The 20132-nt window shown below is 50.6% G+C and overlaps 1 protein-coding gene across 22 annotated transcripts in view; it reads left to right on the forward strand.

Moving 5' to 3' along the window:
• Nucleotides 1-19376, forward strand: part of DYSF (dysferlin) — a 237169-nt gene extending 217793 nt beyond the window's left edge. For 18 of the 22 annotated variants that reach the window (XM_010361938.2, XM_010361936.2, XM_010361942.2 and 15 more), the window contains 9 exons: nt 191-330; nt 1565-1653; nt 1919-2014; nt 2412-2553; nt 6946-7045; nt 11807-11985; nt 13786-13895; nt 15142-15289; nt 19067-19376. In XM_010361938.2, the coding sequence (XP_010360240.2) occupies nt 191-330; nt 1565-1653; nt 1919-2014; nt 2412-2553; nt 6946-7045; nt 11807-11985; nt 13786-13895; nt 15142-15289; nt 19067-19105 (1043 nt within the window). In that variant the 3' untranslated portion in view covers nt 19106-19376. The other 4 variants (XR_004054402.1, XM_030921393.1, XM_030921392.1 and 1 more) reach the window with 4 other exon arrangements.
• Nucleotides 19377-20132: the final 756 nt, after the last annotated feature.

Genomic DNA, 20132 nt, shown 5'->3' on the forward strand with positions numbered 1-20132 from the left:
GCAAGGTTTCCCCTATGAAAAGTGAGACATGAGGACCAGAACAAATGCATCTGGGCTGGGGGTGAGGCTGCGGGGGTTAGGGGCTTCTTATGACTCTCAGGCAGCCCTGCTCAGCCTGCTCACTGGGCAGCCCCATCATCTCTCACTTCCCTAGCTCCTGCAATATTTTTTTGTCTTCTCTCTGGGGCAGAGGCTGGCAGGATCCCAAACCCACACCTGGGCCCCATGGAGGAGCGTCTGGCTCTGCATGTGCTTCGGCAGCAGGGCCTGGTCCCAGAGCACGTGGAGTCACGGCCCCTCTACAGCCCCCTGCAGCCAGACATTGAGCAGGTAGGACCTTGACCCTTGGGCCCCAGAGTCCTTGAACTCCAGATAACCCCAACCCCAGGGACAACGTGGATATCCCAGAGGAGCCAGTGGGTCCCTTGAGATTTGGTCAACCCCCTCCTTGACCTATTTCTTCACAGTCCGAGTGTGGCCGTGGTTGGCCTTGGAGGGGATCTTTAGAGTCTGGCTTCCCCTGGCTGCCTCCATCCCTCAGGGCTTGTGAAACGAGTCTGAGCTTCCCCCTTCACCCCTGTAGGCCTGGCCTCTGACCTCTCCTTGTCATCCTGAAGCCTCTCTGTTTCAGTCTGACTTCAGGTTGCCCCCATCCAACCACTATCTGTCAGTGACTCAGTCTCAGATGCCTGGCCCTATGCTGGGCTGCTGTGGGGTATGCAGCCAGGGTGGCCCTGGTATCCTACTGACCAAATGACAAAGCCACCCACAGAGAGCAGTCCTCAGTGGGAGGGGAATCCTCCCACGCTGAAGGGTGAGGACCACAGAGACAGCAGCCTTGGGATGGTGACAGGGAGGGCTTCCTGGAAGAGGTGAGCTCAGAGCTGGGTTTTGGAAGAGGAGAAGGGGAGACAAGGTTATAGGCAAAGAGAAAGGCCAAAGTGAGCCATGAGGTTGCCTTTGTGAATGCCAGAGGTCATACCTCTGTTGTTTGGAGCTGAGCTCTCTCTCCACTTAGGTGGTTTGCCTACCGGCCTCCCCAAAGTGGCACAATGGGTGTGGAAACTTTGGCTCTTTCATCTTCTAGTTCTGTGACCTGCAGACGTGACTTAATCGAGTTACTTCAATCCCTGCTCCTTCTGCTCTAAGATGAGAAAAATTCACACCTCACTTGCAGAGAGGGAGGAGGATGAGGGGTGGGCAGGGAGAGCAGTGTCCTGCCATGGAAGCCTTCTGAGCCCTCCATAACTGAACAGTGCTCTCTGACATGCCACGACTGTGCACATGCCATTCTCCGGGCTGCCAAGACTGAGCTCAGCCACCACCATCTCTGAGAAGCCCGTCCTGACCCTTGACCCCCAGGCACAGGCCCAAGTCAGAGGCCTGTGGGGCAGTGGTCACCTCTGCAGTTGACCCTGTAGTCCCCTGTTTAGGGCAGTGAGGTTTTCCCTGGAAGGGTCTGGGTTTCTCTGTTCTGTGTCCCCAGTGTCTGGCCCAGAGCAGGTGCTTGGTAACAACTGGTTAAATGAGAAGGGTGGGGAGAGAACGGGCCCTGTCTCCACAGGGGAAGCTGCAGATGTGGGTCGACCTGTTTCCGAAGGCCCTGGGGCGGCCTGGACCTCCCTTCAACATCACCCCACGGAGAGCCAGAAGGTGACTTGCGCAGCCACAGGCTCTGAGCTGGGCTGAGGGGTGGGGGCCTTGCAGCCTGTGGTGGGTGGGACTAGGCGGTTGCTCTTTTCTGCCTGGCTTCAGGCTATTCGGGCCATGGAATACAGTTCTCGTTTGGGCCTGGGCCAGTGTCCAGCCAGGCAGGCATTGAGTCCTCTTGGACTAGTCTGCTTCTTGGCTTCTTGGCCAAGGTCTTCCCATCCTCTGGTAGGAAATCTAGGTGGACTGGAGTTATACCTTTCCCCAGGTTTTTCCTGCGTTGTATTATCTGGAATACCAGAGATGTGATCCTGGATGACCTGAGCCTCACGGGGGAGAAGATGAGCGACATTTATGTGAAAGGGTAGGGAGCCAGCGTCCTCTTGCCTGTCCAGCTTGCCACAGCTCCCATGCTCCCTCTGGGCTGCGCACAGCACTGGGGGGCTCTGACTCAGGGAAGGGGAGAACAAGCAAGTTTCCAAGGAGGGCTCCTGGGGGTGGTCCCTGCCTTTGGGAGAATTGTTCTCCCACCAGATTCTTTTTCCGCACTGAACTTTGGGTTGAACTTACAAGTTTAGTGGCTGGGAAGTTAGAATGTTTTCAAATCTATGGCACATTTTGTACATCGTGCCGATTACCCGGGAATTCTTTTTGCGGTAAGCTCATCTACCTTCTTAACTCCTTGTCTGCCTAAGTTGACGATGTATATGCTGTGTTGGAAATCTTAATGAGAACCATTCTCTAAAAATGTGTATGTCTAGTTGGATGATTGGCTTTGAAGAACACAAGCAAAAGACAGACGTGCATTATCGCTCCCTGGGAGGTGAAGGCAACTTCAACTGGAGGTTCGTTTTCCCCTTCGACTACCTGCCGGCTGAGCAAGTCTGTACGGTTGCCAAGAAGGTCAGTGTCCTTCCCATTCCCCGTGGTGCCAGCACCAGTGCTTCTAAAGTTACCCTGACCTGGCCACCAAGTCCCTGCCCGGCCACTGTCACAATCTCACTGCTGCCCCACCACGTTGGAGCTACCACTGCGATCTCCACATGGCCACCACCTCCACTGTCCCGGCGCTGCCAGTGTCACCACCACTGCTGTCTCAGCATTGTGTGATGGCCTCTGTCCCATCACAGCCCATGTCACCACGGCTGCTGTCCTATCTCTGCTGGTGTTATCACGACTGTTGCCTCCTCACTGCCAATGTAACCACCACTGTTCCGTCGTTCATGGCACTACCATGGTCGTACCCCTGCTCTCATTACTGCCAAAGCCACCTCCACCATCTCTGCATCCACCCCTTGTCACCATCTTTCCCATCCTCAGCTGCCGCCACCCCATGGCCACCTCATGACCACACAGTGCCATATCCATCATTTGTAGCTAAATCCAGATCCCAAAGTCACTGCCTCCCTCCCTACCTCAGGCAAGTTAAGCAGCAGGAAGGATCATGGGGTCTGAGTGGGCAGAGTAGGGACACCCAGCATGGCCTTCAAAGGGGCAATGGGGCAGACCCCATGGGGGAGCTTCCCGAGAAGGCCAGCCTGGTCTATAGATCATGGTGTCCACAGGATTGGGAGTTGCTTGGCCAAGTCTTTCCCATACCCCATTTTCCACATCTGTGCCTGTGGTCACTGTCCAAGCTGGGCAGTCACTTGGAGCGGCTCTGTGCTTGCAGCCGCATAGCCATCACCCTCCTCTCTCCACTCCCGCCTCTCACTACAGGCCAGAGGCACCTGGGGAGACCTGGTTTGCATCAGCCAGAGGGGAGGCTGGATTTGGGGACCTTGGTCTCTGTGTCTCAGCATCTGCTAGTTTAGGTCTCATCTGCGGCATCAACTTTTTACCCCTGAACTAGGCAGAACTCGAGGGCAGCCGGCCTCTTCCTGGTAGGACTAGGCCTGCCCTCAGAGAGCTGCCCCCAGAACACAGAATGGGTGCTGAGGGCAGTGGAGACTTCAGGGCTATGCTGGCTGGAGGCAGAGGGGCCTCTGATGTAACTTCTGACCATCCTTGTTGCACCCTGAGATGCTCTCCTACTCAAGTGGGTAAATGCCTCTCTGGCATCTAGGTTCTGCTGGCCCAGTTTCCTTCCAGAGGTGGCCCAAGGCTTTAAGCCTCAAAGCTTCTATGACTCCTTGTCTCTTGAAAGGAAGGGGATATATGATGCGTTCCGGTGCCTGGATTTTCTTAGTTCTCTTCATTACACCCCCTCTACATGGCCCTTCCCAGCCTAACATGCAGAGTCATCTGCATGTTAGAGAAAGCAAAATGTTCCGTGGAGCATTCTGAAACCATGAAACGAAAGAAAACATGGATTCAACAGGGTTAAGTGGATCTCTTTACCGAGCCATTGCTGTGGAGTGACTGGCAGAAAGCAGAACTGAGCAACAGGGTTCTGTGAGGTCAAGGAAAGCCTGGGCCGTTTGCAGGTTGAGCCTTGTTTGCTGCTGTTCGGTGTGCTTGCCTGTCACGAGCCTGCTTCCATCAGAAGCCAAGGCTGCATCTGCCCCAAGACACAGCACTGCCCTGGCCCGCTCTGCTGTGGACAGAGGGAGAGGAGGCCTGGGAGTGGACAGGGAGGGCTGTGCCGCACGTGGCACCCTCAGGGCCCACCTACAAGGGCTATACATGGATGGGGACTGAGACTGAGAGGAGTGGGAGGTGGGACAGCCCCTTCCTCATGACAGGTGGGGATGTGGATAAGGAGTGGCTGGAATGGAGGTTTCTGCTTTTGCCTCTGAAGTAAGAGGAGAGATGATCCAGTACTGGGGCAGGTGACTTGAGACCAGTGGAAAAAGCTGGAAAGAGCTGCTGTGCTGAGTGGGTGGGGGAGGGACACAGAGAGATGGGGAGGGAGTATGGCATCACAGAGAGGGTTACCTGGAAGTTCTGGGGACCTCATTGTGGCTGCTGATTAAGAATTTGGGGTGACTCCATTCTGGCAACGATGTGGTTTTGTCTCTGCATCATACAGCCTGGTCAGGAGGAATGAAGAAGGGGAGAGTGGGGCCAACCTGTGGGCGAATTCCAGAGGAAGACAGGATATGGAAGGGACTGCCTGATGGCCGAGAGGGTCTGGGCCAGACTTAGGACAATGAGAAGCCCACGGGGGAGCAGGGATGGAGAGGAGGCAGAGGGGTCGGGAATTTGAAGGAGAGGATCGCTGAGACAGAAGGCCAGAGGGGAAGGGACATTCTACATGATGCCAAACTCTGGGGAGAAGGTGGCTGGAAGGAGGGGCAGAGAAGGTCAGAAGAGGAGGCTGAGAAACAGAAACAGAGGCCAGGTGGCTCTGAAGTCAACCAGAAGTGGCAGACAGAAACTGGCTTGGCTGAAGGCAGAGCCAGAGGGTCCCTCTTGGAGTGAAGGGACCCTGGGAGGCAGGCAGAGTCATGGCCACAGTGGGGCACCAGTTCGCTGGGCTGGGCTATCCAGTGTGAGGTGGGTTTATGCAGGGGCACTGCACAGCCTCTGGGCTCCCTGGGCCTGCCACAGAGCCAGCCCTCTGCCGTGGGGTTCAGGGCCTCTGGCAGGCAGGCCCTCCAGGGACCCCATTAACCAGACGAGACTGTCGTAAAGTACAAGGTCTCCTTTCATCCGGCGGCTTTGAACCACCACTGGTTGCCCCGGCCCGGCTCCCCACCTGGAGCCCAGCACACCCACTTGGGGCCTGCCTGCGCGTCAGGCACCCACCCTGCAAATAAACAGCTAGTAAAAGCGCCCAGGCCAGGAGCATAATGAGCGCCTGGGACCTGGGGGGGTTCATTCCCCAGGCTGGAGCCCCAGCCCAGCTGCTCCCACCAGGGGCCGTTTGAACCTCTGGCTCATTACCGAGCCCATAAACCAAGCCGGCCAGAGGAATGGAGGCTGCTGGCGGGCCATGCAGGCGGGCCTGCGGAGCTGGCCATAAAAGCTCGCCAGAGGAGGGAGGCACCTGCAGAAGGGCTGGGGCCGGGAAAAGGGGGGAGGCACCAGACAGAGGGCTGGAGGCGAGGGGCCAGCTGGAGACCTGAGCCCCTTCCCCAACCCAGGCAGCAGTCCAGGCCATGGCTGGTGCTTTGCACGGTGACCAGTCTTCACGGGGAAGGGATTGTGGTCTTTGGTTCAGGAGCTCACTGGGATTTCCATGGTCAACCTCTGAGGCTGGGCTGGCCACACAGCAGGCCCTGGCTGGACAGCAAGGGTGGGTTTACCAGGCATTCAGTGGAGCTTTTCCCCTGCAGAGTTGGGTCCAGGCCTCTGCTCTGACCCGGCACTCAGGACTTGGCACCCGTCGTCTGCAGGATGGTCACACCAGGGGAGAGTTATAGTGAGAAAACAGAGAACAAGACTGCGCTGGAAAGCCCTAGTGACAGTGCTGTGGGTTGAGTATGGCTGGACTGAGGGGTGCTCTCCGGCCTCCGCATGTGCAGTCCCGCACCGCTCAGTTGCTCCATGAAGCCTCAGTGGGAGGAAGCCCAAGATGACCTTGTTCCAGGCGAGCTGGTCTGAGGGAGGTGGGGTGGGGAGAGAACGGCCCCTCCTCTCCTTTCAGCAGGAGACAGAACTTCCCAGCACTTCAGGCTTTGGCTTTGCTCTGGGGCAAGCTCTTGGAGTGAAGTTGGGTGGGGTGGAGAGGGAGGAGCTGGGGTCTAGATTCCAGTGCCAACTCCTTACAGCAGCGTGCTGGGAGATCCTTCTGTGACAGCCAGGCTGGGGTGGGGTCCCTCAGAATCTCAGTGACCCCACCCTGACCCTGAGATGCCAGGTACAGAGCAGTGTTTACGGTAGAGAGCAGGACTCTGGAATCTGGCTGCCAGAATTTGAATTCAACTTGCCACTTCCAAGCTGTGTGATCTTGGCCAAATTACTTGCTTTGGTCTCCTCCACTGTGAAGATAGTATCTCCTTCATAGGTAGTTGGAAGGATAAATGAGTTCATAGCAGTAGCGGGCCAATGCGTAGGAAGCATGATATTAATGTTGTTATTATTAGTGGTCAGACCTCAGGCACATTCCTTTAACTTCTCCAAGCCTCTCCTTCATCATCTGTAAAATGGTAGTGACGACTTTGACTTACAGAATTGGGAGGATTCGTGGAGCCATCTTATGTGAACTGAGCCTGCATGGTGCCCTTTTGGGCCCTTTTGGGCCTTCTGGGATCTGTCCTTCCCAGTCTTCCTACAGGACCTGGCTCTGTCAAGACCCTTGGGGATGTCCTACTCCTCTGTCTCCTCCAGGCAGCCTCCAGGCTGGAAGGGAACACTGCCTCTCTCTAACCTTGCTTCCTCGCATCCTTCTCTGTTCCTCCTCTGGGTCAGGATGCCTTCTGGAGGCTGGACAAGACTGAGAGCAAAATCCCAGCACGAGTGATATTCCAGATCTGGGACAATGACAAGTTCTCCTTTGATGATTTTCTGGGTAAGCACCATTTCTAGAATCCCATTCTGCACTTGGGGGTTGCCCCAGCACCCACACTGTGTGTTTATGCCACTGTTGGACCCTTGGGGAAGCCTAGCAGGAGGAGTGATCCTGCTTTCTGCTTTCAGGGAGCTCAGGGTCGTGTGTCCCAGTGTTAAGTGAGGTGTATGACACACAGCAATGTCAGAGTGATTGGTGCCCACTGAGGGTGGCCTGTCAGTAGAGGTGGCACTGAACACAGCCATGCTGGATGGCGGGACTCAGATCTGTAAGGATGCGAGGGACGCAAGTGTGTGCTGCCTGTCGCCAGCTGTCTGGCCTCACATTTGACACAGACTGAGCCCTGTGAGTGAGGGTCTCAAGTCACTCTTCATCCTTGTGCCTGTGTGACCGACTGAATGAACAAACACAGCCTCCATCCCCATTACTGCCAGACAGAGTTCTGATGGAAAGGGCTGTGCTGAAATCTGGGGCTGGGGAGCAGGGATTCTGGGTTGAAGGGAAGGTGGTGATGGTGGCCTTGTAGGGTTAGGATATGGGGACAAGGAGGAAGACATTGTATGGGGCCAGCATGCTTGTCTGTGAGAGCAGTGAGTTCATGATAACCCCGTCATGGCTATAAAGGTTAACTCTGGAAAATGTGGTCTATCCATACGATGGGGTATTATTCAGCCATGAAAGCAGTGGAATACTGATACATACTACACTGTGGGTGAACCTGAAAACATGCCAGGTGAAAGAAACCAGACACAAAAGGTCAAATATTATGTGACTTCATGTATATGAAATGTCCGTAATAGGCAAATCCATAGAGACAGAAAATAGGTTAGTGGTTGCTAGGGATTGGGAGAAGCGGGGATGGGGAGTGACTGTGACAAGAAAGAAGTTTCTTTTTGGGGTGATGGAAAGGTTCTGGAATTAGATGGTGGTGACAGTTGCACAACTCTGTGAATATACTCAAAGCCACTGATTTGTACACTTAAAATGGTTAAAGTGGTGCATTTATGTGAGGTGCATTTTTACCTTAATTAAAAAATAAAGCGAGCTTGTGAAAGTGGCAGCCCAGGAAGTCAGGATCCATGGTTTCTAGATCCGCTCTGCCACTTGGGAGCAGGGTGGCCTGGAGCTCTCTTGGGGTGACCCTTGATTGGAGAAGGTGAGTTGGTCTTAGCTGAACCTTGGGGCCCCTGCAGGGGATATTCTGAGGTGTGGCTTCCAGCAGTGGGGAGAAGCAGCCTGCCAGTTCACCTGACTGTTCCCCCGCCCTGCACACCTGGCCTGGTCAAATGCACACAGAAAACTTTGTTATAAAAGCATCGGGTCTAAAAAGGGTGGCACCAAGTTTGACTTCTATTATTTTATTTATTATTTTGTACATAATTCCTGTAGAGGAATTAGAAAATGCAGGTAAGCAATGACTCCTCCCCACCTTAATCTCACCACCCAGAGATAATTTCCACTAACATTTTGGAATGTATTATTATGTTATATATTATTTGAGACTTAGACAAACATAAGTATTTTATATACATATTAATATATACACATATACATGCATACATATACAATACATGCATATATTCATATGTATATGAATGGATTTCTATTACACAGACTGTTTTACATCCTGATTTTCTGGAAAACCTAATCTTCCAAGAACATCCTTTCTGGTCAGTAGGTATCGATCTGCATTTATATCTCCATCATCACACTTAATGCCTGCCTATGTTTTGTTGCAGAGATGGCCCCTGTTTTGATTAATTAATCCTCTCTTGGTGGGTATTCAGGTCATCTCCAGGTTTTCCAAAGTGAGTGACACCCTTGGTGTGTACACATCTTTGGATCTTTTGTGCATATCTTTCCTTAGCTCTAAGAAGCAGATGTGTCTTTGTACATTTTAATAGTTTTTGAAACATTTTGTTCAGTTGCCCTCTAGAAAGGTTTTACTTGTTTATACTCCCACCTGTGCCCTGTTTGTACAGGGTGCCATTTTCCCTAAACTTTTGCTACCACTGTACATTAAAAAAAATTGCCAATAAGACATTTCCTTTTTATTTGCATTTTTTATTGCATTTAAGGTAGAACTTTAAAATATATTTATTATCCATATTGTGGAATTTTTTCATGGTTTTGCAATGTTCATCTTTTATTATTGATTTTCAGAGCCTTTTATGTATTAAGAATACATTGCAAATAATTTCTCCCAATTTTTCCTATGCTTTAAATTTTTTATGGAGTCTTTTTTCTTACAGACTTTATGAATTTATGGCATCAGCCTTTCCTTTATGAAGTGAGGCTTTAGAAAATTAGTTTTTAAAAGAAAAACAAAAAAACCCTGCCTTTTTTACCGACTGAGTAAACCATGTTCAAAATAAAGTTAAACAGACTCATCCTTTGTTTTAAAAAATAAAACCATTAACAAATACTAGCTTTTATATCCATGAGATTTTTCTTTTCCACCTTCATAATTTATTTTCTAATTATGTAATTTATGTCTTTTGAATATTTATTAATTTTTAAAGGTAATGGTTAAGCACCTATAAACTCACCATCCAGTTATCCAGTGTTTTCTTACAGTTTCTTGTGTAGGTCATGCTGAGATAATGTGTGTGCGTGCATGTGTGTGTGTGTGTGTGTGTGGTTTAATATTCTGATATTTGCTTAATATATTGGCACCATATTTCAAATAGAAAATAAACATTCATTCATCTGCCCTGGAGGGATGGAGAGCTATATGGGTGGGTGGAGAGATAGATGAATGCCACTATACAGTTGAATAAGTGGACAGACAGGTGGAATAATAACCTGATTAATGGACAGATATAGTGCTTAACAAATGGTAGCTATAGAGGAATGTAGATAGTTAGGTCAAAGTAGATGGACAGCTGTATGGAAGGACAGATTGATAAATGGATGAGTGGAAAGAAAGAAAACTAGAAAATGAGTTATATTTAATGTTCACTTATAGTAACTATGCATTCCACACTGAAAAAAATTGAATTACCTTTGCATGGTGTTTGAGAATTTCTTTAATTTGGCTTCAGAAAATAATTTTTCTATTGATCTCTCTTAATCACTTCAGCAGCCTGTGCTCCAATCCCGTTGACTTTATCAGATCATGATTAGATTAGGTGAAACCACATGAAATTGCTGTTTAAATGGGTCAAAGATAGTTAAATACAAGAATTTTCATATGATTCAACCTAATAGCTGAAGGTATCCTGGGAGATGATGGATAAAAGGGATGATTAGATAAAACAATATAAAAAGATGGCTGCTTGGATAACTAGGTGGTAGATGAAAAAGACTGTTGGATGAACCACAGTGAGGTACCACTTCATGTCTACTAAGATGGCAATAATAATAATAATAATAATAATAATAATAATAAACCAGAATATAACAAGTGTTTTGACGATGTGGAGAAATTGCTGGTGTGCTGGGACATTGTTGGTTTGAGTGTAAAATGATTCAGCTGCTGTGGAAAACTGTTTGGCAGTTCCCTGAAAAGCTGATCATAGAATTACTAATGAACCAAGACTCCTCCTCCAGGTGTGTACCCCAGAGAATTGAAAGCAGGGACTCAGACATTTGTGTGCTAACGTTCACTGCAACATTATTCACTATATGAAGTTAAAAGATGGGAACAACTCAAGTGTCCATCAGCAGATGAATGAATGAACAAAATGTGGTACATTTCACTTATCTGAAATGCTTGGAACCAGAAGTGTTTCAGATTTCTGATGCTTTTTGGATTTTGGAATAATTGCATATACTTAAAGATATCTTTGGGATAGGACCCAAATCTAAATACAAAATTTTTTTCATATATACTTTGTAAGAATAATCTGAAGGGAATTTTACAGAATATTTAAAATAATTTTATGCATGAAACAAAGTTTAAGTACGTATGTGTGGAGTTTCCCACTTGTAGCATCATGTTGGCAATCAGAAACTTTCAGACTTTGGAGCATTTTGAATTTCAGATTTTCAGATTAGGGATGTTCAACCTGTATATATCTAGAATAGAATCTTGTTCAACCATAAAAAATAATATGAATAAAAAAACACTACTGACATATACAACAAGGATGAACCCTGAAAACATTATGGAAATCAAAATAAGCCAGACACAAAAGAACAAATATTGCATGATTCTACTTATATGAAATATCTAGAATAGACAAATTCATAGAGACAGAAAGTGGACTAGAGGTCACGAGAGCGAAGGGGAGGGAGGAATGGGGAGTTATTTCTTAATGGGTGCAGAGTTTTTGTTTGGGGGATGCAAAGGTTTTGGAAATAGTAGTGGTGGTTGTACAGCATTGTGGCTGTAATTAAAGCCACTGAATTGTGCACTTAACATGGTTAAAATAACAAATGTTTTGTTATATGTATTTTACCATGATAAATACAATTTAAAAAAATTGATGGATCGCTGTTTATAGATGGTGTATGAATGGATTTGTACATAAATGAGTAATTGAAGAGGTGGGTGGCTTTGTTAAGGGTGAGTAAATAGGAGTGGATGAACATGTTTATGAATGCATGAGTAGGTGAATGGGAAGCTGTATAGATGGAATGGGAGACAATGGCTGGGGAGATGGAGAGTTTGTGAGATTTTTCCTGTGGCTCGGCCATGGACAGAAGCTGGTGACAGAGGAAGTCACTGAGTTTTTCCTGAACCTGTCCTGCCTAAGGGTGGCTACAGGCTGGCAGTGTTCGAGAAACCCTTGGCCAAAAACCAGCTCTCTGTTGCAGGCTCCCTGCAGCTCGATCTCAACCGCATGCCCAAGCCAGCCAAGACAGCCGAGAAGTGCTCCTTGGACCAGCTGGATGACACTTACCACCCAGAATGGTTTGTGTCCCTTTTTGAGCAGAAAACAGTGAAGGGCTGGTGGCCCTGTGTAGCAGAAGAGGGTGAGAAGAAGATACTGGCGGTAAGTCTACTTCCTCCAGCCCCAGTGGAGGGCATGGGGGCGGCTTCTTCCATACACATTGTCAGAAAATATATCATCAGAAAATACACGCTTACTGTTCCTCCTCCTTCCTCCCTCTCTCCTGCCTCCGTCCCCCCTCTTTCTCTATTTTCCAAAGCATTCTCCCTCTTTCCTCCCAATTCCCAGCCTTCTTCTCCTTTGAGGCTCACATCCCAGGGGAAGCCTATTTAAATCAAAAGATGACTCTGTTTATACTCTGCTCATTGGCTTTAATAGAGACCTGTGTCCTGGGTTCCCTCTGATCCGGACTTCCTGGGTGAATGGACAGGGGTCATGCCTCTCCCATTTGAGCAGGACCCTCCAAGGGACCATCCTTGTTCTACTCTCTGAGGGGTCTGCTTAGAGGGGTGACTGGAGGGCCAGAGGGAACCGTCCTTCCCTTGAGTCCACAGCAGCCACGGAGAGGAAGTTGATCCCTGAAAGTTTACTTAGAAATTGCAGGCAGCCAGCCAACCCTGAAAGTGGTCCTTGAAATTGAATCTACTTGTTATATAAAGAATGGTAACAAAAGAAGCACTAGTACCCCAAAGGAGAAAGGAGAAAACGACATACATAGATAATTCACAAAATAATTACCAATGTCTGCAAAACATTTTTAAAAAGATTTAGTCTCTCTAGTAATTAGATAAAGGGATACAGTAGTCCCCCCTTATCTGCAGGAGGAATGTTCCAAGACCCCCAGGGGATGCCTGAAACTGCAGATAGTACTAAACCCATATTATGTACTATGTTTATTCCCATCTATACATATCTATGAGAAAGTTTAATTTCTAAATGAGGCACAGTAAGAGAGTAACAACAACAATAATAAAATAGAACAGTTATAACAATATATTGTTATAAAAGTTAGATGAATATGGTCTTTCTCTCTATGTGTCAAAATATCTTACTGTACTGGCCCACAGGTAGCTGAAACCCTAGAAATCAAACCCAAAGATAAGGGAGGGCTACTGTATTTTAAAATGTGGGGTTTTTTTGTCTGTTAAATTATATATATTTTAACAATAGAAATGCTCATTGCTGCTGAGGATGCAGAGAGAAGACAAGCCCCCCTTTTACTTCTGCTGGGAGTGCTAATGGTTTTACTATGTGGAGGAAGCAATTTGATAACGTATAGTAACAGATTTACCAATATTTCTGCCCTTGGACTCTGTCATCCCACTTCTAAAATCTCTTCTAAATAAATAAGCCAACAAAATGTAAAAATCTAGGTTCTGGGATATTTGTTGCAGCATTATTTATCCTATCAAACAGTTGGAAACAACCTAAATGAACCAAAATAAGTAGTTTACTAAATAATTATGGTCAACCATCCCATAGAATGTTTGGCAGTCATTCAAAACCAACTTTAAAGAATAGACACCTACATAGTGAATATTCCTAAGTGAAAAGAAGCCAGCTATGGAAATGTATATGCACAGTGTGACATTTCATACACCTGCAGAGAAAATCAGCTGTGATGCATGCAGATGTTAGCAGTGCTTGTCTCCATGTAGTGGACGTGTGGGTGACAGTCTCCCTTCTTTATACATTTCTGAGGTTTCCAAATGTTTTACAAAGAGCAGGTGCTGCGTTTATGTTCAGAAACCCTACATCTTTTTTTATTTTTATTTATTTATTTATTTGTATTTTTTTTTTTTTAATGATGAAGGGGCCCTTATGTTTTTCCTGGCCTGGTTATTCTCCAGGCCACTGAGCAGAGCCTTTGTGCCCCTAACCAGGCGCTCTCTGTCCCCTCAGGGCAAGCTGGAAATGACCTTGGAGATTGTAACAGAGAGTGAGCATGAGGAGCGGCCCGCTGGCCAGGGCCGGGATGAGCCCAACATGAACCCTAAGCTTGAGGACCCAAGGTCAGTGCCCAGCCCCTGAGCCCCAATGCCCACAGGTCTGGGGATACAGGCACAGTCCAGGAGGCATCCCATTGCATGGCCATGTAGAAGTCACAAAGCCCACATGGCTCAGAGAGAGGCATAACTTATCCAAGGCACACAGTAAGTTAGGGGGCAGGTGACGGGCATCTTTCCAGAGAACACTGCGCTCAACGAATTCAAGATGCAGGTGCTATTGGGTACCTGTCGGTTGTGTGCCAAGCATGCTATCATATGCATGTATACATTGTTCTATGGAACCTTCCCTGCAGGGTAGTTGTTATTATCCCCATTTTACAGATGAGGAAATAATCTCAGCAAAGTTAAATGAGGGCATTCCAGCTAGGACAGTGGTGAAGCGGAAATGCTCTCACCTGGTCTGATTGGCTCCAGAGCCCGATCAAGGTCTTGACCCTACCTACCAAGCTGCCTTCCATGGCTCTCCTGTGGTGCCAGTATGACTTTCAAATGGTCTTTCAGCCTTCATTTTCCCATCTGTGAAATGGGGAGCCCAATCCCTGTCTTCCCTACATCACAGGCCTCTTAGGCAATGTGCTATGATTGTGCCATGGGGCTGGCAGACCAGTGAGAGGCACCCTTGCCCAAGGATGCTGGGATCTGCACAGGAAGAGAAGAGAGACCCATGAGACACCAGTGTGCAGTCTGAGTTAACGGGGCCATGATGGAGACACAGAATCCTTCACGTATTTTGAGTTGTGGAGCTGGCCTAGGGAAAGGTTTTGAGATTCTTGGTTGTGAGAGAACTAGCTTCCTATGTTCTCTTCCCACCATCCCTCCCTGAGCATGGACCAGCCATGTGCATCTGAGCAAGTGGCTTGGCTTATCTGGGACTCAGTGGGCTGGGGAGCACTTTGAGGCACTGCCCAGCTACTAAATCTGTAGTTCGAGATTAAGTCCTGGGTCAGGAATGGGCAAGGGCACCAAAGAAGGTGTCCTGGAAAGGGTGGCAGAGAACTGGGCCCCTGAGGATGCTTAGGGCTTGGCAGCACCCAGAAGAGGAGGGCAGCACAGGTGGGGGTGACACTGTAGCAAGGGCCTGGGGGAGACGGAATACAAGCGCAAAGGACTAGTTTAGGGACAGGGCCTGGGCAGGCGCTGGGGGTGGACTGTGGATGGCCAGGCCATTGGACCTGTTGTTGAGAGCAGAGTTTGGAGAAAGCAGCCCTAGTAGAGGATGCCCAATTGACCTCCAGGATCTCACTTCCAGGCGCCCTGACACCTCCTTCCTGTGGTTCACCTCCCCATACAAGACCATGAAGTTCATCCTGTGGCGGCGTTTCCGGTGGGCCATCATCCTCTTCATCATCCTCTTCATCCTGCTGCTGTTCCTGGCCATCTTCATCTACGCCTTCCCGGTGAGCAGGCCTGATGGCGCTGTGGTGGGGGAACTCTGGGTCTAATGGGGGAGTTCATCGTTGTCCTAAAAGAGCTCTCCCAGTCTAATGGAGAGAAGTAACCTCTGTCCTTAGAGAGCCCCTTGGTCTGATGAGGATACAGAGCCCGGCTCTGGGTGGTCTCCAATCTGGTAGGTATACAAAGTTCTACCCTTGGAGGCTCTTAGTCCAGTGAGAGAAACTGAGCACTTGCCCTTCCTGGTGAGACAAAGCTGTCCTCAGCAAGCCCCTAGAATATGTAATCAAGGGGTTAGGAGAAGATGAGGCCCTTTGGGTTGTGGTGGGCAGGGGGACTTTCCGGAAGGGAGGTGTGGAACTGGGTCTGAAAGGAAGGTGAGATGTTGATGGCAGAGCAGAGAAGGTCCCTTTGTCTTGACAGCAGTTGCAAATCCAGAGGAAGGGAGGAGCTGGGGCTGGGAGAGCATCTCAGGGTCCACCTGAGGCCCTCAATAGAATGTGTCCTACCTCCTGCAGCAGGTGGGCATAGGAAAGCTGTTGGGGAGTGGGAGACTGGCCCAGGAGCCTTTATTTGGCTCGATGCCCATTTGGGTTTCCTTTCACTTGGTAAGAAGCCAGTTGATGAGCTTGTAGGGCCATACCAGAGGTGGCTGTCATGCCCCTGCTCTGTGGGGCCCTGCTTGTGGGAGGAAGGTCCCTGCCTATACTTCCCCAACCTGCACAGCTCATCAGGGAACCCAGATTACCAGGGAGCCTCCCCCAGTGTCTCTGATACTTTAGACCTTGAAGGGGTTGCAGCATTCTCAGGCTGACACCTGATTTCTAATGCTTTTTTAAATGTAAAAGAAATCTTTTTAATATGAAAACTCCAACCCTATATAAAAGTGGAGAGAATGGTGTAATCCACCCCTTGAGGACCTTATGTTGGTGGTAAAGATGCAAACACTTAGATAAGGAAAGGGCCTGGCCGTAGGCTGCACACTACTCTGCGCACACTCCCAATCCAGGGCTCGCTGTGATTCCCGCTTCAGGCCTCAGTCCTGGTCAACACCAGGCCACTGGCCCACAGCCTTGTTCCCATGGCAGACAGGCTGCTTGGGGAACTGCCCCTAGGTGAGCTCTTTGCTCTGTGAGTCCTCCAGGAGAAGGAAAGGGCAAGACCCCCCCTCCCACTGTAGCTGGCCTATGCCCGTGTCTGCAGAATGCATCTCAGAGAGGAAGAGAGTTAAAACCACACATCTTTCCATGCAGTTCCTAACAGCTGAACGGAGAGGAGCTGGGGAAAGGACATCTGCTTTGGATGCCCAGACTAGCTACCCTCTGGGCCATAGTGACTAAGGAGAGTCTAGAACCAGGGTGGTGATGGGTCTGCCTATAGGCCAGACCTACTAAGCTGGCTGTGGTCGCCTGAGGCGCCATGGCAAAATGTTTCTGAGGTTCTGAGGTTTGTTGATCAGCAGAATCTGACTGTGGTCCAGGGTAGATCTAGGTTGCAGGGACCCGAGGTGTGTACCATGTGGGAGGCCTCTTTAAGCAAAGGAAGATGAGATTACAAATATAAGCTGAGATACAGGACTATGGAAGGGTGTGTGCACGTGTGGTGTCCTGTAGCATGAGCTGTCGCTGTGACCTGAGATCCGGGGTCAGGTGCCAGGACTTCTGCCTGGTGTTTCCTGCGCAGGCGGCACCTTTCCCAGCCTGCCTCAAGCTCCTCCTCCCATTCGGAGCCCAGCTGGCCAGTGTTCAGTTAGCCACAGAGACTCTAAGCACCTGTGTGTGTCTGGGAGGTAAGGGCGTGTTTTGGGGATAAGGGAGAAGAGGATGAGGCCTCGTGCCACTGGGGAAGTGCTCAGTTCCCTGGGGAGACACTGAAACCAGAGAGTAAGGAAAAATACTGTGGATGGTCAAACGCTCTTTCGGGAGGCTCATGCCATGGGAGTTTAGGAAGAGAAGAGCTGTTGCAGACCCTTGCCCTCTGTGTGGTCTGAGGACTAGCAGCAGCAGCACCAGGGAACTCACTAGAAACTCAGAGTCCCCAGCCAGCCCCAGCCTGCTGAGGGGGAATCTGCGTTTGGGCACATGATGGTTGGAGAAACCCTGTTGGATGTGACAGAGCTCTGTCGCTGGAGTCAGGATTACTGACTCTCCCTGTGACCTTGGCAAATCCCTCCTGCTCACATGAGGAAGGGGCTGCACTAGGCCAGTTCTGGCCTTCTGTGGCTGGGACTGTGCTTAGGGGAGCACCATCATCTTCCCTGGGTGCTTTAAGCCAAGCCTCCTTCTGAAAAGCCAAGGGGAGGGGAAGGGCAGGTCCAAAGTGGCATCACCACCACCCATGACATGCTTAAGCCCAGCCCCTGCCAGCTGCACCCTGCACTGTGAGGTTACTGGGCCGCAGATCTAGGCCTCTAGGGGCCTGGGGAAGGAGGCCCTGCTGCCTGGCCGGGACAGGAAGGAAAGATTTCCAGTGACTTCCAGCCTGTGGTCCTTCCTCATCCCTGTGGGAGGAGCAGAGTGGCACTGTGGGGGGCCTAGTCAGAACTCCTCCCTGTCTCCTGGCCCCCCAACAGTGGGCCACTCTCCTTTGAGTTCTTCTGGAAGTTTTCCTTTTTAAAATATGGACCCTGCCTCCCCTCTCCCAGGGCTGGTGTGGGGGTGTCAGATCCTAGGTGAGGGGTCTAGGGATGAAGGGGGTGGCCTGGGCCTGGGGCTGCAGACTGGCTTTGCTCACAGGTCTTTGCTGCAAGCTAAGCACATCCTGCCTCCCTCCACCCAAATCACTCAATCATTTGGCCAGTACCAGACTATGAGGGCCGGGCCCTGGTGACCCTCACCTGGCTTTCAGGCCTTGGGACAGAGGCTGCCTGCCCCAAGCCAGGGCCTAGTGGAGAGGGGCTCAAGGACAGGGCAGCTCCCTCCAGTTGGCCTAATCCCCCACCCTCTTGGAAATTCCCTTGGGAGGGGTACGAGGGGGCAGCCTGTCTGATTCCTCTCAGCTTCCCCCTCAGAGCCAGCCGGGAGCAGGGCCAGCGTGGGGAGGCAGGAGGCGTTTGGCGGGGAAGGAGGCCCGCTCTGTTTCCAGAGTTGGCTTTCCCCGGCCGGCGCTGGGGAACATACTGTCCCAATTAGGAGCCCTGTGTTGTGTTGTATGTGTTTTCATGGTTTTGGGGGGGAGAAGTGGGGAGGGGAGGATACTGTCAATCCTGCAGCAGGCAGGGCTCCATCAAGGGCGCCCCGTCTCTAGTGCTGGGCTGTGCCGTGGGTCATCCACGACAGCCCGTCCCCAGCTCTCTCTCTCTCTGCTTTCTGGACAAGGGTGTGATGACCCGTGAGCCCTGGGCTGCCATGTTGGGAAGGACCCTGGGCCCTGCCTTCAGCACCTGTCTGATGAAAGAGGCCAGGTCCAGGGTGCTCAGAGTCCTCTGGGCAGTCAGCTGGAACCTGGGAATGGGCCTGGCTTGATGGGGGAGAAGACAGCAATTTGGGCAGCTTTGGCCCCCAGGTGGGAGGGTGCGGGTGGAGTTTTGTAGGGTATGGGTTTGCCTGATGGGCTGGAGCAGTAGGCAGGGCCGAGTGTTGAGCCCCGCATGGGATGGATGGCAAGTGGTGAGGGCGAGGCCTAGGCAGGTGCTTGAAGAGCCACGAGCCTCCTTTCCCAGCCTCTTGCCTGCTGGCAGCTCAGCCCCATCCTCTGAGCCCCAGATCCGGGACAGCAGCTCTGGCTGTGCCTGCCCCAGTGGGATCACCATGTGTCCCTGTCTCCTCCCTCCCTCCCTCCAGAACTATGCTGCCATGAAGCTGGTGAAGCCCTTCAGCTGAGGACTCTCCTGCCCTGTAGGAGGGGGCGTGGGGTCCCCTCCAGCATGGGACTGGCCTGCCTCCTCCACTCAGCTCGGCGAGCTCCTCCAGACCTCCAAGGCCTGATTGTCCTGCCAGGGTGGGCAGACAGACAGATGGACCGGCCCACACTCCCAGAGTTGCTTACATGGAGCTCTGAGATCACCCCACTTCCATCATTTCCTTCTCCCCCAACCCAATGCTTTTTTGGATCAGCTCGGACATATTTCAGTATAAAACAGTTTGAACCACACAGCAGTGTCAGTGTGTGTATCTCTGCGGTACCTGAACAGGGTGTGACTGTGAAGGGGGATGTGCCTGGGTGGGCGGGGAGGGTGGACTGGGTGTGGGTGCTACTTCCGGCCCAGCCTTCTGGAGGGAGAGGCAGCCCAGAAGCAGTGGGTGGGGCCCCGTGGAACTGCTGCTTCACAAGACTGGTTGGGGGTGGGGTGGGCCTGGGGCTTGGTGTCTGGCTTGCCTTAGCCCCGGCCTTCTCTGCCTCCTCTCCAATCCAGGACTTTCCTCTTTCCCCCTGCCTTCTCCTCACTCGGGCACCCCTGTCTCTTTCCCAAGCTGCTACAGGAGGGCAGCTACCTGTATCTTCTGGTTTCTTTGACCATGCTGGGGAAGAGGTTCCATTTTCTAGAAAGGGAACTCCAGGAGGGAGGGTTCGGCCAGGAATCCCCTAGGCAGGGAAGCCACAGCACCTCTGGCTTTGGCCTATTCCCATGGAATCCTGGGATTGCTTGGGTTCTCTCTCTCCGCTTCCTCTCTCTGCTTTCAGAATCTGATCTTGACAAAGACACCTTTTTCTTGTGGTCTAAAGCTTAGTTGTAGCCATTGGTTTGACATTTCCTGCAGGAATTGGGCTTAATCTACAGGAGCAGCAGGAACATACTTGGAGAGAAAGCCAAGAGCTTGAAAACATCACGTTTCCAAGAGTCTCCTGCCTCTCTCGCCCAAGGGGCTGAACTCTGTGAGCACAGTGCTGGCAGCCTCCGCTCCTGTT

This window comes from Rhinopithecus roxellana, chromosome 17, assembly GCF_007565055.1.
Source record: "Rhinopithecus roxellana isolate Shanxi Qingling chromosome 17, ASM756505v1, whole genome shotgun sequence".
Classification (NCBI taxonomy): domain Eukaryota; kingdom Metazoa; phylum Chordata; class Mammalia; order Primates; family Cercopithecidae; genus Rhinopithecus; species Rhinopithecus roxellana.